The sequence below is a fragment of the Heptranchias perlo genome, chromosome 7 (genome assembly GCF_035084215.1).
Source record: "Heptranchias perlo isolate sHepPer1 chromosome 7, sHepPer1.hap1, whole genome shotgun sequence".
NCBI classification, from domain to species: domain Eukaryota; kingdom Metazoa; phylum Chordata; class Chondrichthyes; order Hexanchiformes; family Hexanchidae; genus Heptranchias; species Heptranchias perlo.
This window is the reverse complement of record NC_090331.1, coordinates 53,336,550-53,364,309: the sequence shown is the minus strand read 5'-3', so window position 1 is coordinate 53,364,309 and position 27,760 is coordinate 53,336,550. Positions and strand designations below refer to the sequence as shown.

At 39.7% G+C, this 27,760-nt stretch overlaps 1 protein-coding gene across 2 annotated transcripts in view; it reads left to right on the top strand.

Annotated features, from left to right (window-relative positions):
- The window catches only part of ola1 (Obg-like ATPase 1), a 199,251-nt gene that overhangs the window by 63,294 nt on the left and 108,197 nt on the right, over positions 1-27,760 (top strand). For both annotated transcript variants that reach the window (XM_067987570.1, XM_067987569.1), the window contains 3 exons: positions 19,050-19,225; positions 21,462-21,542; positions 21,848-21,945. In XM_067987570.1, the coding sequence (XP_067843671.1) occupies positions 19,050-19,225; positions 21,462-21,542; positions 21,848-21,945 (355 nt within the window). The remainder of the gene's footprint in view (positions 1-19,049; positions 19,226-21,461; positions 21,543-21,847; positions 21,946-27,760) is intronic.

Here is a 27,760-nt window from a genome sequence, read left to right as displayed (position 1 = left end):
GTACTTTTTATAAAAACTGAAAAAAATGTGCATGCTTTGCTAACTTCTATATCATTTGTAAATTTTTTACTTAATTGTCACAGTACAATATGGGTATTGTGGTTCCACAGGGGGAAGGGAGGAACTTAGAACCTCCATAATGCCTATCTCACAATTTCCCCAAGCTGGTATTTGGTTTGACAAAGATAAATTGAGTGCTCATTTTTCTGCTGCTTACTTGTTCCTCATTTGGAACATTTTTTTGTTACTTTTTATTTGTTTATTTAGTTAGACATTTCATTGGCAACATAGGTGACTTTTTTTGAGCCAATCGAGAGTTTTTTTTGCCTCATCAATGTACAGCACCTTTAAAGTTATGTCGCTATGGGCATGTGTTAGACCCAAGACTTCAGTTATTTAGCTGAAAGGCGATCGTAACTTGTAGAAGACGTTGAGTGCAAAATAATTATATTTGGCTTGGAATAGTAAAAAGTATTTTGCTGTTGAATCCATGCTCAGTTTTAAAAAAGAATGTTTTTGTATTTTCATAAAGTGCTTGTCTTTCCAGAAGACTACTTTATGTTGATTTGGAGCTAGCGCAACTAAAATTATAATAAAACCATGCTAGTTTTTGATTTGCTGTACACTGCATCTTGAATTTTCTTTTTAAATCTCCCCACCTTGGCTATTATCTTGTGTTTCCAATTAGTCCCTGTATCAAGGCTGACCTCATTTTGAAAGAAGGAAGTCCAGCTCTCAGACACCTCCACTGAAGCCAGTACTGTTGCTTCTTGGTCAACCTGCTAGAAACTGCTCTTGAACTGTTCAGGTAGGGAGCCAGTTTCCCCTCCCTCTGTTCCACAGATGGTCTAGCTGACTCAAGTGAGATTTTATTTTTGGGTAAGCCTTGGTTGAAATTAGAATGTCATGATGTGCATCAGTGCTGCTTTTTATAGTCATACAGTTGTAAGTTCAACACATGAGGTAATGAATTGCTAAGATATGTATAATGTGCATTAGGTAGGCAAATGTAAGGAATCTTACAACACCAGGTTATAGTCCAACAGTTTTATTTGAAAAACACGAGCTTTCGGAGGCTTTCTCCTTCGTCAGGTGAATGACACTCACCTGACGAAGGAGAAAGCCTCCGAAAGCTTGTGATTTTCAAATAAAACTGTTGGACTATAACCTGGTGTTGTAAGATTCCTTACATTTGTCCACCCCAGTCCATCACCGGCATCTCCACATTAGGTAGGCAGGCTGTGCTGGGTGCTCTGGCTTTCTTTGATACTCTGAGCACCATCATGTATGTATGGACTTGTATCTGTTGCACAGGTACATGCTTGTGCTATCGTTTTGAGTTTGGGTGGAGCTGGAGCATCTACTATTGTGGCCAGTAAACCTACTTAATAGGAATCACATTGGTAGGCAAGTATAAATGGTGGATTGATGCATGTATGATGTTGTGACTCCTGTTGGATTCTGGAGTGTTGTGTCAACTTCTTATGTTATATCATCAACCTGTTGTTAGACTCCTCTGTGGTGATCTTGGGGAAATACCAGTTGGCTGTGGTTGATTGGGGGACTACATTAAAAGATATGATGGTAGACAGGCAATGGCTAGCATTTAAAGAATTAATACATAATTTGCAATAAATATATATTCCTTTAAGGCACAAAAACCCAACAGAAAAAGTGGTCCAACCGTGGCAAACAAGAGAAATTAAAGATAGTATTAAATCAAAGGAAGAGGCATATAAAGTTGCCAGAAAAAGCAGTAAGCCTGAGGAGTGGGAGCATTTTAGAATTCAGCAAAGGAGGACCAAGAAATTGATGATGAAAGTGAAAATAGAATATGAGAGTAAACTAGCGAGTAACATAAAAACAGACTGTAAAAGCTTCTATAAGTATGTAAAAAAGAAAAGACTGGCGAAGGCAAATGTGGGTCCCTTAAAGACGGGAGAATTTATAATAGGGAATAAGGAAATAGCAGAGAAATTAAACAAATACTTTGCGTCTGTCTTCACGGAAGAAGACACAAAAAACCTCCCAGAAATACCAAAGAACCAAGGGTCTGGCGAGAATGAGGAACTGAAAGAAATTAGTATTAGTAAAAAAAAAATAGTACTAGAGAAATTAAAGGGACTGAAAGTCGATAAATCCCAAGGACCTGATGATCTACATCCCAGGATTTTGAAAGAGGTGGCAGTAGAGATAGTGGATGCATTGGTTGTCATCTTCCAAAATTCTATAGATTCTGGAATGGTTCCTGTTGATTGGAGGGCAGCAAATGTAACCCCACTATTTAAGAAAGGAGGGAGAGAGAAAACAGGGAACTACAGACCTGTTAGCATGTCATCAGTAGTAGGGAAAATGCTAGAATCTATTATAAAGGATGTGATAATAGGACAATAATTTAGAAAATAATAATAGGATTTGGCAGAGTCAACATGGATTTATGAAAGGGAAATCATGTTTGACAAACCTATTGGTGTTCTTTGAGGATGTAACTAGTAGAATAGATAAGGGGGAACCAGTGGATGTGGTGTATTTGGATTTTCTGAAGGCTTTTGATAAGGTCCCACGCAGGAGGTTGGTGAAGGAAGTTAGAGCACATGGAATGGGGGGTAATGTACTGGCATGGATTAAGAATTGGTTAACAGACAGAAAACAGAGAATAGGAATAAACGGGTCTTTTTCAGGTTGACAGACTGTGACTAGTGGGGTATCGCAGGGATCAGTGCTTGGGCCCCAGCTATTCACAATCTACATCAATGATTTGGATGAGGGGACCAAATGTAATATTTCCAAGTTTGCTGGTAACACAAAACTCGGTGAGAATGTGAGTTGTGAGCAGGATGCAAAGAGGCTTCACAGGATATAGACAGGCTAAGTGAGTGGGCAAGAACATGGCAGATGGAATATAATATGGAAAAATGTGAAGTTATCCACTTTGGTAGGAAAAACAGAAATGCAGAGTATTTTTTAAATGGTGAGAGATTGGGAAATGTTGATGTTCAAAGGGTCCTGGGTGTCCTTGTACATAAGTCACTGAAAGCTAACAAGCAAGCGATTAGGAAGGCAGATGGTATGTTGGCCTTCATTGCAAGAGGATTTGAGTACAGGAGTAAAGATGTCTTACTGCAATTATATAGGGCCTTGGTGAGACCGCACCTGGAGTATTGTGTACAGTTTTGGTCTCCTTACCTAAGAAAGGATATACTTGCCATAGAGGGAGTGCAACGAACTTTCACCAGACTAATTCCTGGGATGGCGGGATTGTCGTATGAGGAGAGATTGAGTAGACTAGGTTTGTATTTTCTGGAGTTTAGAAGAATGAGAGGTGATCTCATTGAAACATACAAAATTCTTACAGGGCTCGACAGGATAGATGCAGGCAGGATGTTCCCCCTGGCTGGGGAGTCTAAAACCAGGGGTCACATTCTCAGAATAAGGGGTAGGCCATTAGGACTGCGATGAGAAGAAATTTCTTCACCCAGAGGGTGGTGAATCTTTGGAATTCTCTACCCCAGATGGCCGTGGAGGCTCAGTCATTTAGTACATTCAAAACCGAGATCGATAGATGCCTAGATATTAAAGGCATCAAGGAATATGGGGATAGTGCAGGAAAATGGCATTGAGGTAGATGATCAGCCATGACCTGTTGAATGGCGGAGCAGGCTCGAGGGGCTGATGGCCTACTCCTGCTCCTATTTCTTATGTTCTTATGTACCATTAAAGTTGGTAAAATTAGTAGTTCTTTACTGTAATTTGTGCATTACATTTAACATTGTAGCAGTATGAATGCTGCATTAAAATCAACAGCAAAGAACTTGCATTTATATAAGCACCTTTAAAGTAGTAAAATGTTCCAAGGCACTTCACAGGTGCGTAATCAGACAAAAATTGACACCAGTCAAAGAAGGAGACATTAGGATTGGTGACCAAAAGCTTGGTCAAAGAAGTAGGTTTTAAGGAGTGTCTTAAAGGAGGAGAGAGAGATGGAGATGTTTAGAGAAGGAATTCCAGAGCTTATGGCCTACAGATCTGAAGGCATGGCTGCCAATGGTGGGTCGAAGGAAGTGGGGGATGCACAAGAGGCCAGACTTGGAGGAACAGAGTTCTTGGAGGGTTTTGGGCTGGAGGAGGTTACAGAAATAGGGAGAGCCATGGAGGGATTTCAACACGAGGATGAGAATTTTTAAATTGAGGACTTTGGGGACTGGGAGCCAATGAAAGTCAGCGAGCACAGAATTCATGGGCGAACGGGACTTGATGCGAATTAGAATACGGGCAGCAGAGTTTTGGATAAACTCAAGTTTATGGAGGAAGGAAGTTGAGAGCATAGGAATAGTTGAGTCTGGTGGTAGCAAAAGCGTGGATGAGGGTTTCAGCAGCAGATGGGCTGAGCCAGGGGGGCCACGGATCATATTATGGAGGTGGAAGTAGCCGGTCTTAGTGCTGAAGAGGATATGGGGCCAAAAGCTCAGCTCACGGTCAAATAGGACACTGAGTTTGGTCTGGTTCAGCCTGAGGTGGTGGCTAGGGAGGGGGATGGATTCAGTAGCTAGGGAACGGAGTTTGTAGCAGGTCTGAAGATAATGGCTTTGGTCTCCTCGATGCTTAATTGGAGGAAATTTCTGCTCATCCAGTACTGCATGTCGGACAAGTAGCCTGACAACACCGAGGCAGTTCAAGCAGCCCCAATCAGCTGTTCGCACCTTGTTAAAGTGTGATTACCGTAGTGATGTGTCTATGTAAGTGTTCCACGTAGCCCACAGAAAGGCAGGCATAGCTAGGACTCATACGGGTTCCCATAGCGACACCTTTTATTTGGAGGAAGTGAGGGGAGTCAAAGGAGAAGTTGTTCAATGTAAGAATAAGTTCAGCCAGGTGGGGTGGGGGGTGTGGTGGTGGTAGGCGGACTAGTTGGGCCTCCGTTCAAGGACGAAGCAGAGGGCCCACAGGCTGTCCTGGTGGGGGATGAAGGTGTGGAGGGACTGGATGTCCATCGGCGATGATACCATCGGCGATGATACCATCACCCAGCAGCCTGGTGAGTTCCTTGTCGTTGCGGATGGTGAACTGCAGGAGGTGGGGGGTGGTGCGCGACTTGTTGTCCCGCACTGCGTTGCTCACCAGCTCCAGGATCTCTGCTGCCGGGTACTTGAGGACAGCGACCAAGTAGACTGCGGCTCCGGAGTAGGCAGTGGGCACGGCCAACTGGGAACTAAAGGCTGGCCCAAGACTAACGTGTTTTGGCTTTTGCATGGGCTTTACCTTTGGAAGAAAGCAAGTACTCGTTTTAAAAATTTTTTGGTTGCACTGTTCATTGTGCATAGCTGGCAACTTGCGTTAGCACAAACTTGCCCGCTACAAGCGGTTGGAACTGTGCTTTCATTATTTTACTTGAAGGCCTCTGCTTATCAAGACCTGGATTTGCACTGATATTTTTGCCACTGCTGTGAATATATACAGTGTGCATGATTTCCTAGGATGCATCAGTACCATTTAATTAGCAGTGCTGGAATGTTTCTCTTCACAGTAATGGATGCTTGGTTGTTTTCCAAAATTATTTGTAAAAAAAATAGCTGGAGAAGAAATTTCAAAAGCCTTATTCAGGCAAAGTTTATATCGAGGTTTTTTTAAACCGAAGCTCTGTGCGAGAGATAAACAGAGCTCCATTTCAAACTTGACCTTCCTGTACTGATTATGCACCTATTGCAGTCTTTGATTGAATTTTTCAGTAGAAATGTTGAAGTGTATCTTGTTCATAAGTTTGTATGTGTTTTGAAATTGATTTGAATGCAATCTAGACTATGAAATTGAGTAATTTCCAAATTTTGTTTTGTGATAGAAAATATAAACATTCTAATTAGTGACAGCTGTGTGTATGAGAGAGCGAGAGAGAAAGAGAGAGAGCGAGCGACATGCAACCACATACATATGTGTTCAGGACCCAATCATAAAGCATTGATTGCACTGTTTGCAAAGATCTCTTACCAGCTTACAAATCATTGCTGTGATTCCCAGGACCTCCTCTCTCCCCTAGCCTGTACTGTAAGCCCTGTGCCCTTCCTATCCTGTTACTACTGACAGACACCAGGAATTTGCCAATGTGCCAAACTCGCATTCCACTCCCCATCAGTTCTATCAAACCTCTAGTTCCTTCTCCACAGTGATGGCGTAACAAAGCCTCCACTTCATTCTGTGAAAAACATCAGCACCCCCCACCACAACACTGCCTATCTCCAGGATGGCCAGTTCTGCCAAACCCCAGACCATTGCCAGCACAACCAAATAAAGGAAAGGAGAAATTGAACCAATTAAATCACTGAAAATGCTTTTGGAAAAATATGTTACCTGCCATTGTTTTTAATCTGTGACCATTAAAAATTCTGAAATTGCATATTCTACAATTACATGATTAAACTGAACTATAAAGTTGCCTTTTGTATCTGAGTACCTTCATCAATGTTTTTACTTGAAGGTACTCAGCCTCTCAAAGTTTGTACTTGGATGATATTTTTGCCCAGAAGTATGACTCTTGGCTGAAGGTAGATCTGCAATCTGAGCATGTCGAGTATGTACAATTTCTCAGGATGCATTTAGTCAGTCTAACAGGAAAAATGATTGACTTCCAATCTCTAACAGTGTACAGTTATTTTTCCAAATAATTTGTGGAAAAGAAAGATTTAAAAAATTGTAATCTGGTAAAGTTTATATTAAGTGTTTTTAAAACAAAGGCTGTGTGTATTTGAGGGGGAGAAAACAACAGGCAGAGACCCACTTTAGACTTCATGATTAGTACAGATTACTCAACCTGTGGCAGCTTCTGTTAGAATTCTAAATAATGATTATTCACAAATTGTATCTTTCTGTATAACAGTATTTCAGCTGAATATGTTTGAAAACAAGTTGACAAAAACAGGGGTAACACTAGGCATACCTTAAAATGAGACACCATTCTAGTAAAGTTACAACTGGGGCTACATTACAATAGTGTATACACTTCAGAAGTACTTCATTGGCTGTAAACCACTCTGGGATGTCCTGAGGTCATGAAAGCCTTTCCTTTACCTGCACTCCAGAGTTGAGCATAAAAATCTAGGCTGACACTTTAGTGCAATACTGAGGGAGTGCTGCACTATCGGAGCTGTGCCATCTTTCGGATGAAATGTCTGCCCTCAGGTGGACGCAAAAGATCCCAGGGCACTATTTCGAAGAAGAGCAAGTGAGCTCTCCCCGGTGTCCTGGCCAATATTTATCTCTCAACCAACATCACTATAACAGATTATCTGGTCATTATCACATTGCTGTTTGTGGGAGCTTGCTGTGTGCAAGTTGGCTGCCGCATTTCCTGCATTACAACAGTGACTAGACTTCTAAAGTACTTCATTGGCTGTAAATCACTTTGGGATGTTCTGAGGTTGTGAAAGGCACTATATAAGTGCAACTTCTTTGCATATTGAACACTAAAAGTAGCAGACTGTAGATAGAGCTAAGTAGTTCACAATGAATGGATGAGAGTAAAACACTACATCCAGTCGAGAATGATGGACAGTCGGACAACTAAGAGGAGAAGGAGGCTTCATGAATATCTACATCCTCAATTATGACTGAGTCCAGCACGTGAGTGCAAGAGACAGGGATGAAGTGTCTCAAGCCAAAGATGCAAAGTAGGCAATCCTACTCCGCCGCCTTCCACCTTCATAGAATTCAGTGTTCCGCCAATTTGGTTCAGTTCAAGAAGTGCCTGAGTGCACTGGACACAGCAAAGGCTGTGGACACTGACAACATCGCAGGTGTAGTGCTGAAAACTAGCACACCAGAACTAACCGCGCCACTACCCAAGCTCTTTTGGAGCAGCTATGGCATCTACCTAATAATGTGGAAAATTGCTCAGGTATGTTCTATCCACAAATGGAGGACAAATGTAACCCAGCCAATTACTGTTCAGTCATCAGCAAAGTGATGGAAGAACTTCTGAATAGTGCCATCAAGTAACACCTATTCACCAATAATCTACTTGCCATTGCTCAGATCAGGATTCGCAGGAACCACTTGGCTCCAGATGCATCACACCCTTACCAGGGCTCCAAGGGTTAGATTATTAGGAGCGATTACATAAACTAGGCTCGTATTCCCTGGAATATAGAAGGTTAAGGGTGAACTTTCAACAGCTCTATTCCCTAACATACCACTTCCCACCCAAAAGGATACAAAAGGAAAGCAAAAACAAAGAAGCAAAACAGCAGAGAAAGAAGCAACAAACAAAAGAAAGAGAGATAACCAGAACAGTACACAGAATTCGAAGACAAATGCAGTGCAAACCACAATATGAATATGACACACAGGTAAGAAAGACCATATCCTCCAACAAACGGTGAGCAAAAAAACTATTAAAAATCCACTAATATATATTTATTTTATATCTATATTATTAAAGTCTTCCATGTGGTGCACACTACATGTCCATAAACCATCCTGTTGTCAAGATTTTTGACCATTGCTTTTTATGTGCACATTTATCATGGAAATCGCTGTGTAACCCTTCACAAATGGGAAAGCTATTGAAGTCCTGTTCCTCTTTTGTATAATGAGTGGTAATGCATTTGGTTTGTGCCACTTTCTGTGGGTTGCGATTCCCTGTTGTACTTCACAGCCAATGAATTATTTTTGAAGGGTAGTCGGTGTCCGATAAGCAAATGAAGCAACCAATTTGCACACAAGGTCCCACAAACAGCGATGAGATGAACCTGGTTAAGCTGCTTTTGATGGTGTTGGTTGAGGGATGAGAACTTCTTCGAATAGTACCATGGGATCATTTAAATCCACCTAAGCAAACAGACTGGGCCTCAGTTTAAGACAGCGCAGCATTCCCCGTGTATTGCTCCGAAAGGTCAGTTTACATTATGTGCTCAAGTGCTGTCGTGGGGCTTGGAGCCACAATATTTTAGTGCAAAGGTGAGAGTGCTACCAATTGAGTCAAGCTGACGCAAGGCATTCGTGTTTGTGGCAGGAGAGGCAGTAGGGGAGAGGTACAGGTGGTCTGGAGAGAGGAGGGTGAAGACAGTAAATTCCCTTTACTTTTGGAGAGTATTTATGAACTGAGACAGTTGAAATCTGAAAGTTGGTTGGCATCTTTGGAGAGAGAAGTTAGTGCAGTTAGTGTACTAAGAGTTCTCCACATTCACCTGAGGAAGGAGGAAGCCTCCGAAAGCTTGTGATTTTCAAATAAAATAGTTGGACTATAACTTGGTGGTGTAAAATTGTTTACAATTGTCAACCCCAGTCCATCACCGGCATCTCCACATTAAGAGTAGGAAAGTATTTGCCCAGCAGCGACCTGGGAAAACCGGTTTTATTTTAAATAGATGCTGCTCTCTATTCAGTTTAAAAAAAAATCTGCTACCTTATTGTTCAGTCCAGTCGAGCAAATAAATGACTCAAAGGTTGTGTATTGCATCAGTGCTTTTTTACTCTGTTAAGATGTATCCCGTTCAGTTTTTATGTGTGAATATTCTTTGTTTTTTGCAAAAGCTTTTGTGTTTTCAATAAATATTGCTGTTCATAAATTGAGTAACTGGTTCTGCTGCATCCCTCAAATTACTGCGAGCTTAGAAAGTCATGCTATCAAGAAAAGTAATCGATAGCAATCTTCAGTGTGAGCTACTCAGTTTGTTGCTCAGCAACGTAGACATGTTTTAGTATTTGTGGGTTAGAAATTAAATATTTATCTTTGTTTTGTGAAGTTGGTTGGTTGTCCAGTTTTTAAAAAATTGTTTAAGACTAATGTTATGAATTTCGGTCTGCCTGCCCCTCATTTGATATACTTCAGCTTCTGTATTTTAGATTACTGTCCCTCGTTGAGTCTTGGCTCCTTACTGTGTCGAAAGTATTTTCACTGTTCCTGATATCTGGGCAAATTTCTTTTGGTAAGCTGGAAATTACGAATCAGAAACCTTTCTGTAAATTGCTTTGGCTGATGACTGTATCCTGTGCCTCCCAGGAACTTTTCTTCTGGCTTCAAAACATCAAACTGTATTTCAGTGTTTAACTGTTATTTCAATTTATTGAACAATGGGTGAACAAGTGAATATATAACAGTAATGTATAATACATATTTGCAGTCGATATACTTGAAAGAAATTAATGAATGCAATCTCCATGCATTATTATTTTGTATATAGTCTTTTTGTATAGTGATAGTCTTTTCTTGTAGTCTTTCCAACTTTGGGAGCTAATTGCACTAACTTGTCTCTCCAAAGGTGCCAACCAACTCTCAGATTTCAACTGTCTCAGTTCATAAATACTCTCCCGAACAGTCATGGATTTGAATACCTTTCAGCTAAATTCCAAAGGGATTGCCAATCTTACACAACTGAGCAAATTAGAAAATATCTTTTTGTTTGAACATGGCTTGTTTTCACCATCAAGCTTTTTGTAGCTTTGGAGCCAACTGAATACGCATTTACAAACTTTACAATGAGTTAAACTGGGTACATGATTTTGACTGCAAATTCTGTTTTTAATCTCCTTATCTCTTGTGACTTCAGTAAAAGAGACCAACACCAAGTTAAGACTGGACAACAATGCTTCAATTTTATTACAGGATGGAGTTCTGTTTTTAAAAGTGATTTAAATGACATGTTGGACTACAAGTTTGATTTCCCCTATTGCACTGATTATTGTTGTCTTAGCTGCACTGTAGTGAAATGTTGAGTAAATCCAAGGACCTTTCTGGGTGTGGGGAAATGGAAGAGTTGGTTAAGTGCTATCCATCATGCATCTGATCTGTGTCTTCTGATAGCCAGCTAAGAGGGACATTGGAGAACCGGAGACCTGCCTTTCTTAGCTGCAGGAGTTATGAGGCCGAGAAAAAAGTTGGTGTGTGACCTATTCTCAAAAAAACTGTGGAGATTTAGATAAGGTTGGGATTTTTTTTAGGGATGCCTCTGCTTTTTGAATGATCAGTCTCTTGCACTGTGATATAGAACTACATTGTAGCTTTTGAGGGAGACTGAAGACTACTTTCTCAGCAAACAACATAATTTAATACTTCTGTTGCTATGCAGTTGTATTCTGCCTATCCAATCTTCTTCCCATTATCCTCCCGCCTTCTGAAAAAGGTGACTGTTGAACGTCTGATTTTATAGGTGCTGACAGCCCTTTGGCACTTCACCCAAGTGACCATACGTAATATCTGAGCCTATATAGTAAGTGGAGAGGGGGTTTCACCTAAACCTGTCCTTGTGTACACTTTCCAGCAGAGGATCAGTGGAAAGAAGTTGGCAATGGAAATCTGGTTTATTTCTCCCTTCTTTATCAAGGGACATTTGGCTTATTGTAGTGTCCCCATTGCCTTTGCTGAGATCAACTAATTCAGTACAGATCTTCCTGACCTATATTGCTTTGTACAATGCTGACTGCATTTAATCAGTTACTAGGAGAGTTTGCTATAGTCATGCTTTTATTTAAATTGTACTTAATTTGTAAGGTGCCCCTTGAGTTTTCAGAAAGATTTCTATTAGCAGCCACAGTTAGACTTTAAAAACCGTTCCCCTAAAATAGAAAACTATGGGGTTTTATCATTTGACCACAAATATGAATAGTAGAGGAAACAGCTTTGTCTAAAAGAACCTGGAGTAACCATAACTGTGATAACACCACGAGTTTATTCAATGAATAGCTGAGCTATGAAAATCCCAAGTTCAATCCCTTTTCTGTGGTGTTAAATGATCTCAGTTGGGGTGGTGGTAGGAGTGCAACCATTGGCTTCGGTATGCCTGGGATAGGCAGTAAAGAAAATCAGCCAGGATTCTTGACTACAAATGCACACAGGTGAGGAACATTAGGTGAGGATAGAATCAGACTGGGACTTGATAACTATGACACCCCAAGGTCAAGTATCCTGAAAGTACTCACCGTGCATGTTTAAATATGAATAACGATCTCTTGGATGAGGTGGTCATAGAGCCATATCTCAGTAAAAAGTTCCTACATTTAGAAGGGAGGTGGGAAAAATAGCAAGAAAATAGCAAGAAAAAGTAAATATATACTAGGGGAGATTTTTGGGTTACTAAGTAAGGCCGGTAGCACAGGAGTGGAACAGGTGCTGGGGGATCCGAAAATCTGGTTCAGATCCATGTAGCTAGATCAGCATTACTTGAGGAAAAGGCAGGCAAATTGGACTAAGTTAATAGCTCTTTCAGATAGCTGGCACAGGCAAAATGGCATGTTTCTGTGCTTTAAAATGTTATGATTCTAATATCAAATGCTATTTTCCAGTACATCTTTCTTGTGTGCTAAAGTGGCATCTGCTGTAAAGGCACCTGCACCAAAGTGATGACACTGCCAATGACATGCTTCCTTCCAGATGAGCATAATGATCATCAGCAGTATCAACCAATGTGCTGCTCACACATGTATCAAACTGACACTAACTGATACATACGAGCGCATGGCCAGTGCTTTCAATTGCATTTCCACTGAATTGCAACAACTGCATGACACAGCATGCAATGTCGCCACACTGCTACATTTCTCAAAGTAAAGGGGTTATTGATAGGAGCCATGTAGCCATCCTGTAGCTCAACCTATGTGTCAGTAAGTGATCGTGTATCATGCAAGTAGGTTGTGTTACAATGGTTTTGTGTGAAGCCCTTTGAAGGTGGGTGTGTCATGGTGTCATTTGCAGAATGAATGTAGAACACGAAGTTTACAGCACAGAAGGAAGCCATTTGTCTATTGTGTCTTTGCTGGCTTTATGCTAGAGCAATCTAAGGCTAATCCTATTATCCCACTCTCTCCCCAAAGCCTTATATCTTCCTCTGCTTCAAATATTTACCCAAATGATGAAGTGGTCTCTGCTTCAACCATGACCTAAAGCATTCCATTCTCCAGCAATCCTCTGTGGGGGGGAAATAAAAAGAAATTTCTCTTAATTTTAATAAAGGACCCCTTGTTACTGACTTTCCAATCAGAGGTAATAGCCTCTTCTTAATAGAATCATAGAATGATACAGCACAGAAGGAGGCCATTCGTCCCATTGTGCCTGTGCTGGCTCTTTGACAGAGCTATCCAATTAGTCCCATTCCCCTGCTCTTCCCCATAGCCCTGCAAATTTTTCCCCTTCAAGTATATATCCAATTCCCTTTTGAAAGTGACTATTGAATCTGCTTCCACCACTCTTTCAGGCAGTCCATTCCAGATCATAACCTGCTGCGTAAATTTTTTTTTCCTCATGTCAACTCTGGTTCTTTTGCCAATTATCTTAAATCTGTGCCCCCTCGTTATCGACCCTTCTACCATTGGAAACAGTTTCTCTTTATTTATCCTATCAAAACCCATCATGATTTTGAACACTTCTATCAAATCTCCCCTTAACCTTCTCTGCTGTAAGGAGATCAACCCCAGTTTTTCACGTCTTTCCACATAACTGAAGTCCCTCATCCCTGGTACCATTCTAGTAAATCTCTTCTGCACCCTCTCCGAGGTCTTGACATCCTTCCTAAAATGTGGTGCTCAGAATTGACCATAATGCTCCAGCTGGGGCGTAACCAGTGTTTTATAAAGGTTCAGCATAACTTCTTTGCTTTTGTACTCTATGCCTCTATTTATAAAGCTAAGGATCTTAAAAGGAAATTAGGAAAGCAAAGAGAGGGTATGAAAAAATATTGGCAAGTAAAATCAAGGAAAGCCCTTTATAAATACATGAAGAGCAAGAGGATAACTAAGGAAAGAGTAGGGCCTATTAGAGACCAAAAAGGTAACCTATGTGTGGAGGCGGAAGATGTTGGTATGGTTCTTAATGAATACTTTGCGCCTGTTTTCACAAAAGAGAGGGTCGTGCAGGCTTTGTAGTTAAGGAGGATGGGATAAACATAGTGAGAGAGGAAGTATTAAGGGGATTAGCATCTTTGAAGGTAGATAAATCACCAGGCCCAGATGAAATGTATCCCAGGCTGTTACTGGATACAGGGGTGGTGCCGGAGGATTGGAGAACTGCTAACATTGTACTGTTGTTTAAAAAGGGAGCGAGGGATAGACTGAGTAATTATAGGCCAGTCAGTCTAATCTCAGTGGTAGGCAAATTATTGGAATCAATTCTAAGTGACTGGATAAACCGTCACTTAGAAAGGCATGGAGTAATCAAGGACAGTCAGCATGGATTTGTTAAAGGCAGGTTGTGTCTGACTAACTTGATTGAATTTTTTGAGGAGGTAACAAGGAGGGTCGATGAGGGTAGTGTGTTTGATGTAGTGTACGTGGATTTTAGCAAGGCTTTTGACAAGGTCCCACATGGCAGACTGGTCAAAAATGTATAAGCCCACAGGCTCCAAGGGAAAGTGGCAAATTGGATCCAAAATTGACTCATGGGTAGGAAGCAAAGGGTAGTGGCCGACGGGTGTTTATGCGACTGGAATGCTGTTTCTCGTGGGGTTCCGCAGGGCCCAGTACTAGGTCCCTTGCTTTTTGTGGTATACATTAATGATTTGGACTTAAATGTAGGGGGCATGATTAAGAAGTTTGCAGATGATACAAAAATTGGCCATGCGGTTGATGGTGAGGAGGAAAGTTCTAGACTGCAGGAAGATATCAGTGGACTGGTCAGGATGGTAGAAAAGTGGCAAATGGAATTCAATCCGGAGAAGTGTGAGATAATGCATTTGGGGAGAGCAAACAAGGCAAGGGAATACACAATAAATGGGAGGATATTGAGAGGTGTAGAGGAGGTGAGGGATCTTGGAGTGCATGTCCACAGATCCCTGAAGGTAGCAGGACAGGGAGATAAGGTGGTTAAGAAGGCATACGGAATACTTTCCTTTATTAGCCGAGGCATAGAATATAAGAGCAGGGAGGTTATGCTTGAACTGTATAAAATACTAGTTAGGCCACAGCTTGAGTACTGTGTACAGTTCTGGTCACCACATTACAGGAAGGATGTAATTGCACTAGAGAGGGTACAGAGGAAATTTACAAGGATGTTGCCAAGACTGGAGAATTTTAGATATGAGGAAAGGTTGGATAGACTGGGGTTGTTCTCTTTGGAACAGAGGAGACTGAGGGGTGATTTAAATAAGGTGTACAAAATTGAGGGGCGTAGAGTGGATAGGAAGGGCCTATTTCCCTTAGCAGAGAGGTCAATAACCAGGGGGCATTGATTTAAAGTAATTGGTAGAAGGATTAGAGGGGAGCTGGGGAAAAATGTTTTCACCCAGAGGGTGGTGGGGGTCTGGAACTCACTGCCGGAACTGGTGGTAGAGGCAGAAATCCTCAACTCATTTAAAAAGTACCTGGATATGTACATGAAGTGCCGTAACCTAGAAGGCTGCGGATCAAGTGGGATTAGGCTGGGTGGCTCGTTTTCGGCCGGCACAGACATGATGGGCCGAATGGCCTCCTTCTGTGCTGTAAATTTTCTATGATTCTATGATCCTGTATGCTGCTTTAACAGCCATTTCAACTTGTCCTGCCACCTTCAAAAACTTGTCTACATACAACCCCCTTTAAAATTGTACCATTTAGTTTATATTGCTTCTCCACATTCTGCCAACCAAAATGAATCACTTCACACTTTTCTGCATTCCGTTTCATCCGCCATGTGTCTGCCCATTTCACCAGTCTGCCTATGTCCTTCTGAAGTTTGTTACTATCCTCCTCACTGTTTACTACATTTCCGAGTTTCGTGTCATCTGCAAACTTTGAAATTATGTCCTGTATACCCAAGTCCAGGTCATTGTCCCTATCAAAACTCTCCATAATTTAAAAAAAAAACCCTATTAAATCCCCTCTTAGTTTTATATGCTCCAGTGAAAATGGTAGATTCTCATGAATATAATTTCCCATCCCAGGCGTGATTCTGATAATTTTAAACTATTTCTAAACTCTGTCTTTAATATCCTTTCTATAATGGGGTGCCTAAAATGCGAAGTACTCTAACTGTGACTCACCCTATATTTTGTACAAATATGTCATTACTTCTTTACTCTTGTACAATATGTCTCTATTCATCAAACCCAAATGTTACTGTCCTTTTTTGATGACTTTATCTGCTTTCTGCCTTTTCAGCGAATTATGTATTTGAATCCCTTGGTGTCTTTGTCCATCCAACTCTTCAGTGTCTTTCCATTAAGCGTTACTCCTACTGTTTGTTTTGTATTAATTCGCAGTTCTCTGCATTAATTTGTATCTCTTACTTGCCTGCCCATTCTGGTAACATGTTAGTATCTTCCTGAAGTCTTTTACAGTCCTGCTTCCTGTTTGCCAATCCACCTACTTTTGAGTCATCAGCAAAGTTAAAGATTGTATTCTTATACCCAAGTCCAAATCAGCTGTACATATGTGGATGCAGCACTAACCCCTGGGGTACACCAATTCCAGCCCTTCTCCAAGCTGAGCGATATCCATTTACCCTAACTCAGTGTTTCCTATCTGTCAACAAACTTTCTATCCATGCTGCTACATTTCCTCTTGTAACACATGCCTGAATTTTTCTAATGAGCCTCTTTTGTGACGTGTTATCGTGCGCTTTCTGAAAATCCATATAAACTACATTTGTTGCATTCCTTTATCTATCCAGTTGTTCCCTTCCTTTATCTATCCAGTTGTTCCCTTCTTCAAAAAACATTGTTTGTCAAAGGCGACTTACCTTTAGCAAACCCATGCATTCCTAAAAGCTCACCAATATTATGAAACTCGTAGATTCTAAGACTTTGCCTAGAACTAATAGACTGGTCTATAGTTATCTGGTTTATCCTTCTCTTCCTTCTTGAACAAGAGTGTTAACATTTGCTACTCTCCAGGCACAATTGGCATATTTAATGAGGATTGAAAAATTGTGCAAAGAGCCTCTGCTATCACCTCTCTGATTTCTTTCAATAGCATATACTGCATGTCATTAGGGCCAGCTAACTTATCGCCCTTGTGTTATACTAATTTTTTCATAATCAATTCTGTTTCTAGTTATCTCTAACATTTCTACTATATCATCCTCTAGTGTCCTAGTGTTATGGGCATGCTTGATGAGCAATCCCTGACCTGTAAGGTGCTGTGCGGACGTGATATGACATAGCCAGCTGTAAATGTGGGACATTTTGTGCCATGTATACATGGACCATCTACCTGGAAAATGGTAATGTTGGATGGTCTTACCGTGGCAGTTTCCCTAAGGGTGTGTCTTTGTCTTCTGCATCTATGCCCAGGTTGTGTGGATAGTGTACGGTCTCCATTTCCCACCAGGCATGTTGCTTTGTTGTCCTCTGTGATAGGTGCTCTGAAGTGCCACACAAGGCAGCCTTCCTCATAGCCACCTCTTGTAGCCACGTCTACACTTGACAAGCTGTCAACCAAAGGGATTGCCTGTTCCCCATCTGCGCATTTATTTTGCCCCTTGAACCTTTGTAAAGGCTGAAATGTACTTTTAAAATGAGAACATCAGAATCTACAGAACCAGAAAAGACCATTTCGGTCCTTTTGGTCAGCGTAAAGATTCAAAAAATTTGTAATAGTGGTCCTTTAAAGGCTGTTAACTTGCTATTTCTCGCCCGTCCCTCTTTGGCAAGATCCCAGTTCCAAGCTCCATGGGCCAGGAGCTTGCCATCAGTTATTCAATAGGACTGATCCAAAAAAATCCCAGTGAGAAATTGCTGAATGTGAACTTGCTGTGCTCTGGTCCCACTGCTATAAAGTGTCAAGGCTGGAAAATATACCCTATTATGTTTCTATTCAGAAATATGCAGATTTTCTATGAATTGGACGTTTATGCTTGGAGTATTGGAGGAGGTAAAATTGTGAAGTGAACGCTGAATCAGTTAGGAGTGTGACTTTATTGTGTTATTTTTCTTTCGCTATTTTCTGGCAATTTCCTCCCTCCCCGCCTGTAAGTTGACTTGGGTACCATTCCATAGACACCGGTAACCTTCCAGTACCTCATTGAAGCAATCATATGTAAGCATAGACAGTGAGTGCCTGCAGGTTATTTGTCCAGCACATTTAACAAAACTGAAAATGGATAGAAAATACATTTTGTAATCTAGTTTGCTGCTATTAAATTAATAGGCTTGTTTTGTTAAATCTGATCGGTGTTTTTGAAATTGAGAAGTGCAATTTTCTGTTGGAGATTTTAATTGCAATTCTCAAAAATTTGTAGCAGCAAAAATCAAATGCAGGAAAAATAAGGCAGTGACGTTTCACTTATCTATTGCAACTGACTTAGAAAAATCTATAATATGCAGTAACCTTCTGTAGTAATGAATCATCATACTTGACTTGTAAGGTTGGCCTTTATGTTCTCTGCAATCTATTCTTTTCAGAATAACTGTCCAGCAATTGCAATCTATATTAAACTGATATTTCGTTGCTTGATACTTGCCTGATTTTTATGGTTTTTCTTTGGTCATGGTAATTTATAGTCGTGGCTCTTTGGAATCACATTCATGCAGTTTGCTTGCATAAATTGAATAAAAATGACATGGAAGGGCATGAGTCAGTACACATACTCCAGTAATATCTGGTTGTTTTACCCTTATGTTTCCAGTTGACAATTTAAAATTATGGCCCTAACTGTACTTTAAATATGTGATAATAGCATGTGTACCTAATAAGGGCCAGTACCATTTCTTCAAACGGTGTGAATAGTTGTCACTCACATATGACAAATGTGCCTTCATCTGCTCTTTTCATGGCCCCCTAAAATCTATACCCTGGAATCAGGACGATGAAATTAGCTGCTGTGTAAATTGTGTGTCTGAGTGGTTCATTATCTAATCACCGTCGGAGCCAGAATGATAAAATAGATTGATTCTGAGAAGAGCTGTGGCAGATGAATTCAGCCATTTTAAAATTTGTACTTAATTTCTCATAGAAACAAGAATGGTGGGGTTCAGAACTAAACGTGATATTGAGAACAGTTGCACACCTAGTAAACATACCTTTGCTTTCTTCAGTTTGTTAGCACAGTTCTATCGCTGCAGAGATGGGATTTCGAGATTCAGCTCAATGGTGCATCTTTAACTTTTATTAACTGAGATCTTATTTTAAAATTTCACACAAAATGTCTCTTTCAGGAGCTTTTGAGGATGATGACATTGTTCACATTGAAGGGAGTGTAGATCCTGTTCGAGATATTGAAATTATTCATGAAGAACTGAGACTAAAGGATGAAGAGCTAGTTATGCCCATTATTGACAAACTAGAGAAAGTGGCAGTAAGAGGCGGTGACAAAAAACTAAAACCTGAATATGTAAGTAAAAAATCTTTTCCCCCCCAGTATATGAAATATTTGAAATGCATTGTTGAAGTCTACTTTCTGCTTGTTATCCTTAGTCATTCTCTGACATTTTTATTAAAGGACTGAGTTTAACATGATATTTCTGTATATAAATTATAAATGTCTGAGGCCAGGAGTGGTAGACATCATTAGTACTGAGTTATTCATTCAATAGGTAACCTAGGGTCAGAATGCTAGGCTAATGAAAGTATTTGCACAGGCCTTTTACATGTTCAGAACACTACAGAGATTTTTAAGCCCATTGCTTACGTCCTTGATGTGACAGCTAGGGAAAATAATACCAACTTATGATTTTTATCTTGTGCAAGAGCATCGTGAATGTTCTACAAGTTAAAATTTTGGCCTTTTTAATATTTTGGCTGCCATCTGTCTTGACGAAGCTGTCCTGACCATTCGTTGTATTAACCAGCTGGGCCATTTCACCTGCTGAACCATTAGGGGACTCAATGTTTTCTCAGATTAATCCTCCTGACATTGGTTTTTGCAATGATGGCTGGAGCAGGCATTCAGAATTTGCAGGTGGCCAGTGACGCACATAATTGCTGACAATTTTAGGCAATGAATAAAAATGGTCTGCATTACTTGTCAAAGGTTGTATGTAAAGATGCCAAGTGAAATCTCCTGGAAGCCTTTTTAAGGTTTAAAGAATAGTTTGTAGACATGATGTCCAGCATTTTCACATTGTAATGCATGTGTAATTGCTTAGTGCCATGTTATTAAATAAAAAAAACTATGTAGAAATTTGAATTCTAGAAAACTTCCTAATCAGATATGTGATTGTTGTGAAAGGAGGTTACAAATGTATAGAAAATCTATTGGTTTGCAGACCTTTCATTTTTATTCTTACTGTTAACTTTCATAATCTTAGCTAATAGTAAAGCAGTAATTCAGATTTTTTTTTAAAAAGCAGCATGAACAAAATCAGATTTTGTCTGTTGTCATGAATTTGAACACCAATTGGGTCTTGGTATTTAAATGACTGACTTTGTATCTTTTTAGATGCTGAAAAATTTAATAGTTGTCCTTTCCTCATTGCTGGTGTGGTTCATTAAAACCACAGTTACATTTTTTAGTTATGACAGCTCCTGTTATTAGTGTTGTGAAATCTCAGGTATTTCTGGAAGAGAAAAACAAGTTATAAGGATAAAACATGAAATATTGAAAACTTGTTTGAGAAGCTGTCATTTTCACATATATATATATATATATATATATAATAGAATTTGCAACATGACAGTCTTAAAATATAGTTATAAATTAGCCATCATAAATTTTAATGTTTGAAATAATCTGCATTCTAGTTTTAATATAATTTTGGTAAAACATTTCCGTTATAAATTAAAAGAAGTATTTAACAAAAAACGATCATGTACATTTTTAAGTGCAGGAGCCGAATTTGACCTTTTAGACCTGCGTGCCTTTTATTAACACCTGCCTGTGAAGAGAATTGTGCCACACGCAGCTCTCGATTCAGAGCAGTGAAATGGATAAGGAAAGGCTTGAAGGGTTCAGTTTGTGTCACTTGCTGTTTGCCGTTTCCATTTCACAGATGATTAATCTTTCTTTAAGGAAAGGACAGAGAAACAAAGCAAGTTGTCTCTTCCTGCAGTTGCTCCTTCTGAATGCACACTAGCTTGATAACTAGAAGGCCTTCAAATTTCCTGTTGAGAAAGATGTTCTGAAACTGAATGCAGCTGGTTGGAGGTCACCAGCATGATTCTGTTACTATTGTGCAATTAAAGCAGTTTTTCCCTCTTTCATTTTTTGGAAGGGGGAGGTGTTGGCAAAAAAACAAAATATAGAAGAAGCTTTTGACTAGTTTGATTCAATTCTGTGAGGATAGATAAATATTAATCTGTTTTCTTTAGCATATGTTTCTCTCTCTCTTCATCACCCATTCATTTATTTATTTTATTCCTGGTTTCCTATGTTGGCTTTGTCACACAATCAATATGAAGGGACAGATTACACATTTCAGAAAAAGGAGCACATAATATTATGTTCACCTAAGCAAAAATTTCACATTAACAAAAAGTAATTTTGTTCCCATCTCCATAAAACTTCTTTTTAAAAAGAAATTGCACGTGGCTCCCTTTTGACAACTAGAAAATAATTACCCAGTTTCCTGCTGTGTTGATTTACTTTTTATGTATTGTAATGCATCTGTTTTTCCCTTAATCCTTTACAGGACATAATGTGCAAAGTCAAGAACTGGGTTATAGATGAAAAGAAACATATACGCTTCTATCATGACTGGAATGACAAAGAGGTAAGACTTTGATGTGCACTTGGATTTATTAATATCTGTTGCCTTGGATCTATAATCTGTATTAGATGTCACTTTACTTTGTAGAAATCTTGTAATTAGGTTGTAAGGACTGTTGCATAATTCGAAATTTTTCTTTGGGTCAGAGAGAGCTGTTCAGTTTCTTGATTATTTGAGAGTACTCACATTTCTATGGGGGTAGGGGTAAAGCTGTTAAATTGAAAGGCATTTTGGTTTCTGCCGACTTAGAAAAGCTCAGGTTATGTGCGGTTTTTGCTTTCATGTCTATCTTTTGCTTTCTTTCTCAGATTGATGTATTGAATAAGCACTTGCTTTTGACTTCAAAACCAATGATTTATTTGGTTAACCTGTCTGAGAAAGACTACATTAGAAGGAAGAATAAATGGTGAGTTTCCTACAAGATAGTTAAAGTAGAAGAAATTGGAATTTCAAAGATATTGTCTCCTTATCTGGTTATTGATCTGTGCTCCGATCTGTAAAAACGAATCAGAAAAATGTCCCTTGTAATGAATCTTAAAGTGTACTTTTAAGTTTTATCATAACATCCCAAACAGTTTTTAAATGATAAGCTTATTTCAGAGCCAGTGAGATAAATATATATCACTGCAAGTATATGGTATTGAATTACTTGAGTAATAACCATGTTACTCTCTGGTCCATTAACTTCATGAAGTTTCTTATTTTGCTTTTCCATTGAAGGAAATTCCAAATAATGTTATGAAAGATTAAAGTGCTCTCATCTACATAATTTATTCATTTGTACCTAAATGTATGCATATTTAGAATGTGTATCTGGCGAGTTTATCTTATTATGATCAAAGTAAATGAAAACTATAGAAATGTGTAGGACCACAGAATAATGGAAAATAATTGCTGTAGTTTAGAATTTAGTACACAAATGGTATGGTAATCCTTGAGGGTTACTTTGCATTTGTTATCAGCTGAACCTATAAGGAAGCGATGCATGGTGCAAAGGAGAACACTAAGGAGTCAGCGAAAAATAAATTTAAAATTAGGGAGGATGTTAAATGAGTGAATTGTGTCCTATTCCTGTATTAATCTGTCTTCTTACTCCACTTCTGTGTTCAAAATCAACAGGAACGAACCTACATGTAAGAGGTTACCTGGCCTTAAATGATAAATATCAGTCTGTGTTCTTCGTGTACTTGTTTCCTGGAGCTTATTGTTGCTGTGTGGACATGAAAGATTTTATATGTCAGGCGATGAGACTGATTCCTTATGCTGAAAGCTTCTCACACCTGTATAGTGATGATTACAGGTGGAGATCGCTGGCTGTAATTGTACAGCAAATACCACTTCCAGACCCTAATAGTAGGCAGACTTTCAGAAGACGCCAGTCTGCGATTTGCTTGTCGCCAGATGCCCCATTTTTACTTTGGACCAATTATGATGGCTAGGTTATGGTCAATTCAAAAGAAATATCAACAAGAATTAAAACATGGTTTTTACTGGGAGAGCTACTGATGTTTAACTATGACAGAAAGAGGCTTAATTTGTGAAATCCATCGTGGTTTGTTCAATCACAGCATTAAAAAAAATGCTGCTGTGTACTGTTGTCTGTCTTTGCCAAAAGATCAAAGCCAATGCAAGCGAGTGATGTTCCAAAAGCAAATTTACCACATAGCCATTTTTGCTGTACAGTTTTGCTGCCTGCTGTTCCTATTTTCCCTCCAGCAAGTAACTGACTACCCCCTGCACATCCCTGCCCGTAAAAAATGATTAAGGAAGTATTTGTCATATATTTATGAGTGGAAGCATTGCGTGATAGGGAATGGCATCTACTGAAATTGAGGAGATTGCCATTTTTCCTTTTTTTTCAAACACAGATCATGCCAGAGCTTTAATGCTATGTTTATGCAGCACAGTTTTTGTATTGGGGTTTTAAAAAAAAGATTAAAAGTATCAAAACAGTAGTTCTATTTGTTGAAGGTAGTGTCATAATGAGCCAAGTCAGTACTTGCAGTGCAGGGTCTTACTTTCCAGATGTGAATGGTTAATGCAGATGTCATTCATGCCAGCTGTTCCTTAATTGGTATCTTAACCATCACGCCTCAGTTTTCAGAGATACTTGGAAGAAGTTGACCTAGCAAAAGGACATTTGATTGGAATTTGTGGTATTCATTGTTAAGTGAAGAATGAAAGATTAAGTAAGTAAGGAAAAAGGAGAATTAACAATAATACTGGAAAGTAAATTGTGCATTGCGTAGATTAAAGCCCCATCTACATGTCGTTCGATGTTGCTGCAAATATAATGCATCTTTCCACTATAATGGTGAGTGGGGAAAAATAAAACGACTTTCAAAAGAGGCATGTACGTTCAATTTAATTGCTCTGTTTTCAATATTGTGGTGCATAAATTAATGTTAAATATTTGTAAACTGTCATAAAAATGAAGTGTTCCTAATACGATTAGAAGTTAGATAGTTTTTGAATGTCTATTGATCTATTAAAGTTGGAACAACTGAAATTGCTTAAAGGGAAGATGCTTTACATTTTACCAGAAGTTGAATGAGCATTGCACTTGATTTATGGGTGCCACATGTAGAACGATCGAGGAGCGGCTGTGGTACAGGCTTAAAGGCTGTGTTGAAAAGTTGGTATTAATAGGTGGGTAAGACAGTCTTCAAAAAGGCAAAACCTTGCAGAAAATGACAGCTGTGTCACCGCTCCCTATCTGTAACCTCCTCCAGCCCGACAACCCTTCGAGATCTCTGTGCTCCTCCAATTCTTGCCTCTTGCAATTCCCGGTTTTAATCGCTCCATCATTGGTGGCAGTGCCTTCAGCTGCCTAGGCCCTAGGCTCTAGAATTCCCTCCCTAAATCTTTCCGCCTCTCCAACTCTCTCTCCTCCTTTAAGTCGCTCCTTAAAACCTACCTCTTTCACCTGTCCTAATATCTGCTTTTGTGGCTCGGTGTCAAATTTTGTTTGATAACGCTCCTGTGAAGCGTCATGGGATGTTTTACTACCGTTAAAGGTACTATATAAATGCAAGTTATTGTTCGTATAATCGCATTTGTTTTTGTTATATAGCTGTTTGTTTCAGATAACAATTTCGTGACCAACAAATAATCAAAGTGGCCATGAACAACTAATTTCACAATAAGGTTTGTGAGATGCTTAAAGATTATACTGTTGCTATGGTTTTAGAAGAGTTGTTGCATTGCCAATGGTGCACTAAATACAGCAGCATTATTTTAACAGTCAAATCTTCTACTTGTATAGCACATGGGGAACTTTAACGAATTCCCTCTTGTACCTACCAAATAAAACACCAAGGAATTTGATACACTCTCTCCTGTCTTGTAATAGTTGTATGACACTCCAAACAATTTTATACTATGCTATATCTGGAGGTTTTCCCTGTCATAGCCCAGTTCTGTGTCTTTGATATTTCCTGACCTGAATTCAAAATGATACTCATTAACTCCAGTCTTACCCAGCTTGGTCCCAAATGCCATCTCCATCTCATTTTCTTTGATTTGCTTACGAATTTCAGAAATAATTTTACTACATTATACCTAATGGTATGTTGACACCTCAACCCTAAATTCTTAATGCAAAAGACTGCCGAGGCCTGTTTCCCTTTTATTATTAAAAGTCCTAGTTGTTTCCACTGTGCTGTCTAATGATGTAATCTAAGCAGAGCCAGATGATCTTCCAAGACCTGCAGTGTGTTGTGGTGCTCTTCTGGGAATCCTTCTGTCACTATAGCATGAAATAACAGAAACAATTGGATCATAGAGGATTGGGACAGTTGGTTTGTACACTATTCTTTCACTTCCGGGAGTTTGACATGCACAAAGAATGGGATCTACAGGTCCTCTTTCTTCTGGGAGTATAAGTTCTGCACCAAATTAATTTGAGCAGTTTCAATCCACTTCTTAGTGGGCATTGACAATAAGCTGCCCACAATTTAGCACAGACAATCTCTGAAAGGCCACACACGTGGTTGGTGTTGGAAGTGGAAAAATTCACATTGGCACAATAAAAGGTGCTCATTGAAGGTAGGGTTAATTTAACGGCACATTTTGAGGAGCTTTACTCTGCATCTGGCTTTTGGTTTACTTAAGTAATTGATTCTTTCACCAGTTGCCAAAAATGAAAAAAGTATTCCATTCCCCAGAATGTACATCCCTCACCTTAACAAATGCAAAAATTCACACTGTATTAAATGGCTCCCTGCCCGAACTCCAACTCCTCCATCCTTAATGTTATTAAGAATAAAAGTCCAAGCAGCATAAACAGAAGTTAGTTTTATTGTTGAATCCATAAATTGTATTCAAAACAGTTTTTGAGGAGCTATCAAGTAGACAAATGGGGCCCTCCATCCTGTGTAATATTTTTTCTGATACCTATCTTGGGCAGAGGGGGATGGTTGGAGGAATCTTTGTGAAAATTAAAATGACAAAACCAAAGTTGCATTGTATATGTGCATACATGGTCATTTTTCCTTTTCTCACCAGTTATCTTTTCAATCTCTTATAAAAAAAAGTGAGTCGGAGTATGAGTCTCTGCAAACATTGTCAGACTTGTACCTTCCCCTTCTGGTGGTCAACCAGATTCAGTGAGCTATTTGACCGTGGAGGCCATTGCAGCACAGACCAATTCTAGATAAATTGAGGATACAATTTTTTGACTGCATGTACCACCTTAAGCCCGTTGAATGTAATTTGCACATTTGTACAACTATCTTTTAAACTCATTGCTCCTACAAAGGGTCTGATTCTTGTATTATGCTATTTTCATACTGTGTATTTATGGCAATTGGCAAATGCTACTTTTATCAAGGACCCAACACCAAAGAGGCAGTACAAAATGGGCAAATGCACACTGAAGCATTATTGGTGATGTCACCTGGAACAGAGGCTTTTCTGCTGTAAGGATGGGCATTGTTGAAGTTGGTGTGACACTGCAAAAAAAAAACAAGCTTTTGAAGAGAATGCTGTTGAGATGGAGTTAGTGAATTTGCTCTATTTAAAGAATAGTCTGAATAGAACATTAGTTAGTGGCAGCTTATGGGAGTCGGAATAGCCCCACGCCCATAGAACTTTATTGCTCTCTTTTGTTGGGTCAGTGAGAAAAAGAACATTGCTGCAAAACTGAGACTCGGTAATGCAACTGAAGAGACGTGGTGGATTATGTTTGTGGTTAGGATTTCCGAATTCACTTGTGCCTGCAGTACTTAAGTATTATCGAGCCTAGTGCCATCTATTGGTGTCTTTTTCTGTTTACTAGTCATGCATGAATAGGGTTGCCAACTCTGGTTGGAGGCATTCCTGGAGGTTTGACCACGTGACCTGACCACATGATGTCTGCAAATGTTACTTCATTTACCGTATAAAGGTTGGGTCCCCTGTAGTTGAGTATCTTTGCTCGTGGTTTCACGCCAGCAGCTATTGTGCAAGAAGTTCTGAGAACCAGGAGGCCACCCACGAGCAGGCGAAGAAGGGAAACTGAGGGCAGGGAAGAGGGGAAACCGAGGGTGGGAGGAGCTTTGATTTCATCCATGAACTAATAGTAACTTGTTGAAATTGCATCGGTGACTAATAATAAAACTAGTAATACTCGGATTTCCCCTCATAATCAACAGTAATTCAATAACTCACTGATAATCTATAAGTAACTGGTAGTAATAGGTGTAATGCTCCAATATTCCACCTGCTGTAACTAGTAGTAATCCTATAACCCCACTGATATTCACCCTGAAACTACAGCCAGAATCCCCCTGCACTGCACAAGGTGCGGTCAGACTCCCCAGTTGATACCACTTTTAACAGGCCCAACCTTTCTCCTGATTTCCTTCGAATCTGATTTGGATTCAGGTTCTGTGAGAAGATGACAACTCTGAACAGGGAGTTTCAGTCAGAGCCAATCTTTACTTGGACTTCACACGTCAAAACTGGCTGGCACAAATCGACCTGAACCAAACCGAAAGATCACACAAAGGGCAGTGGGTTCATTGTTTGGGGCACTTCTCACAGGGCACATTGTCCTAAACTCAGCTCAGCACCAAAATTTCTAAACCACTTGAGCTTGGACTCAATAAAGGAGAGTTTTCATAAACTGATGGAAATTGCAGCACAGGAAGAGATCATTCGGCTCCTGGTGCCTGTGCCAGTGGTGACGTTCTCTCCTGTAAGCCTATTCCTCTCGCTATGGTGACAAGAAATCTAGCGCG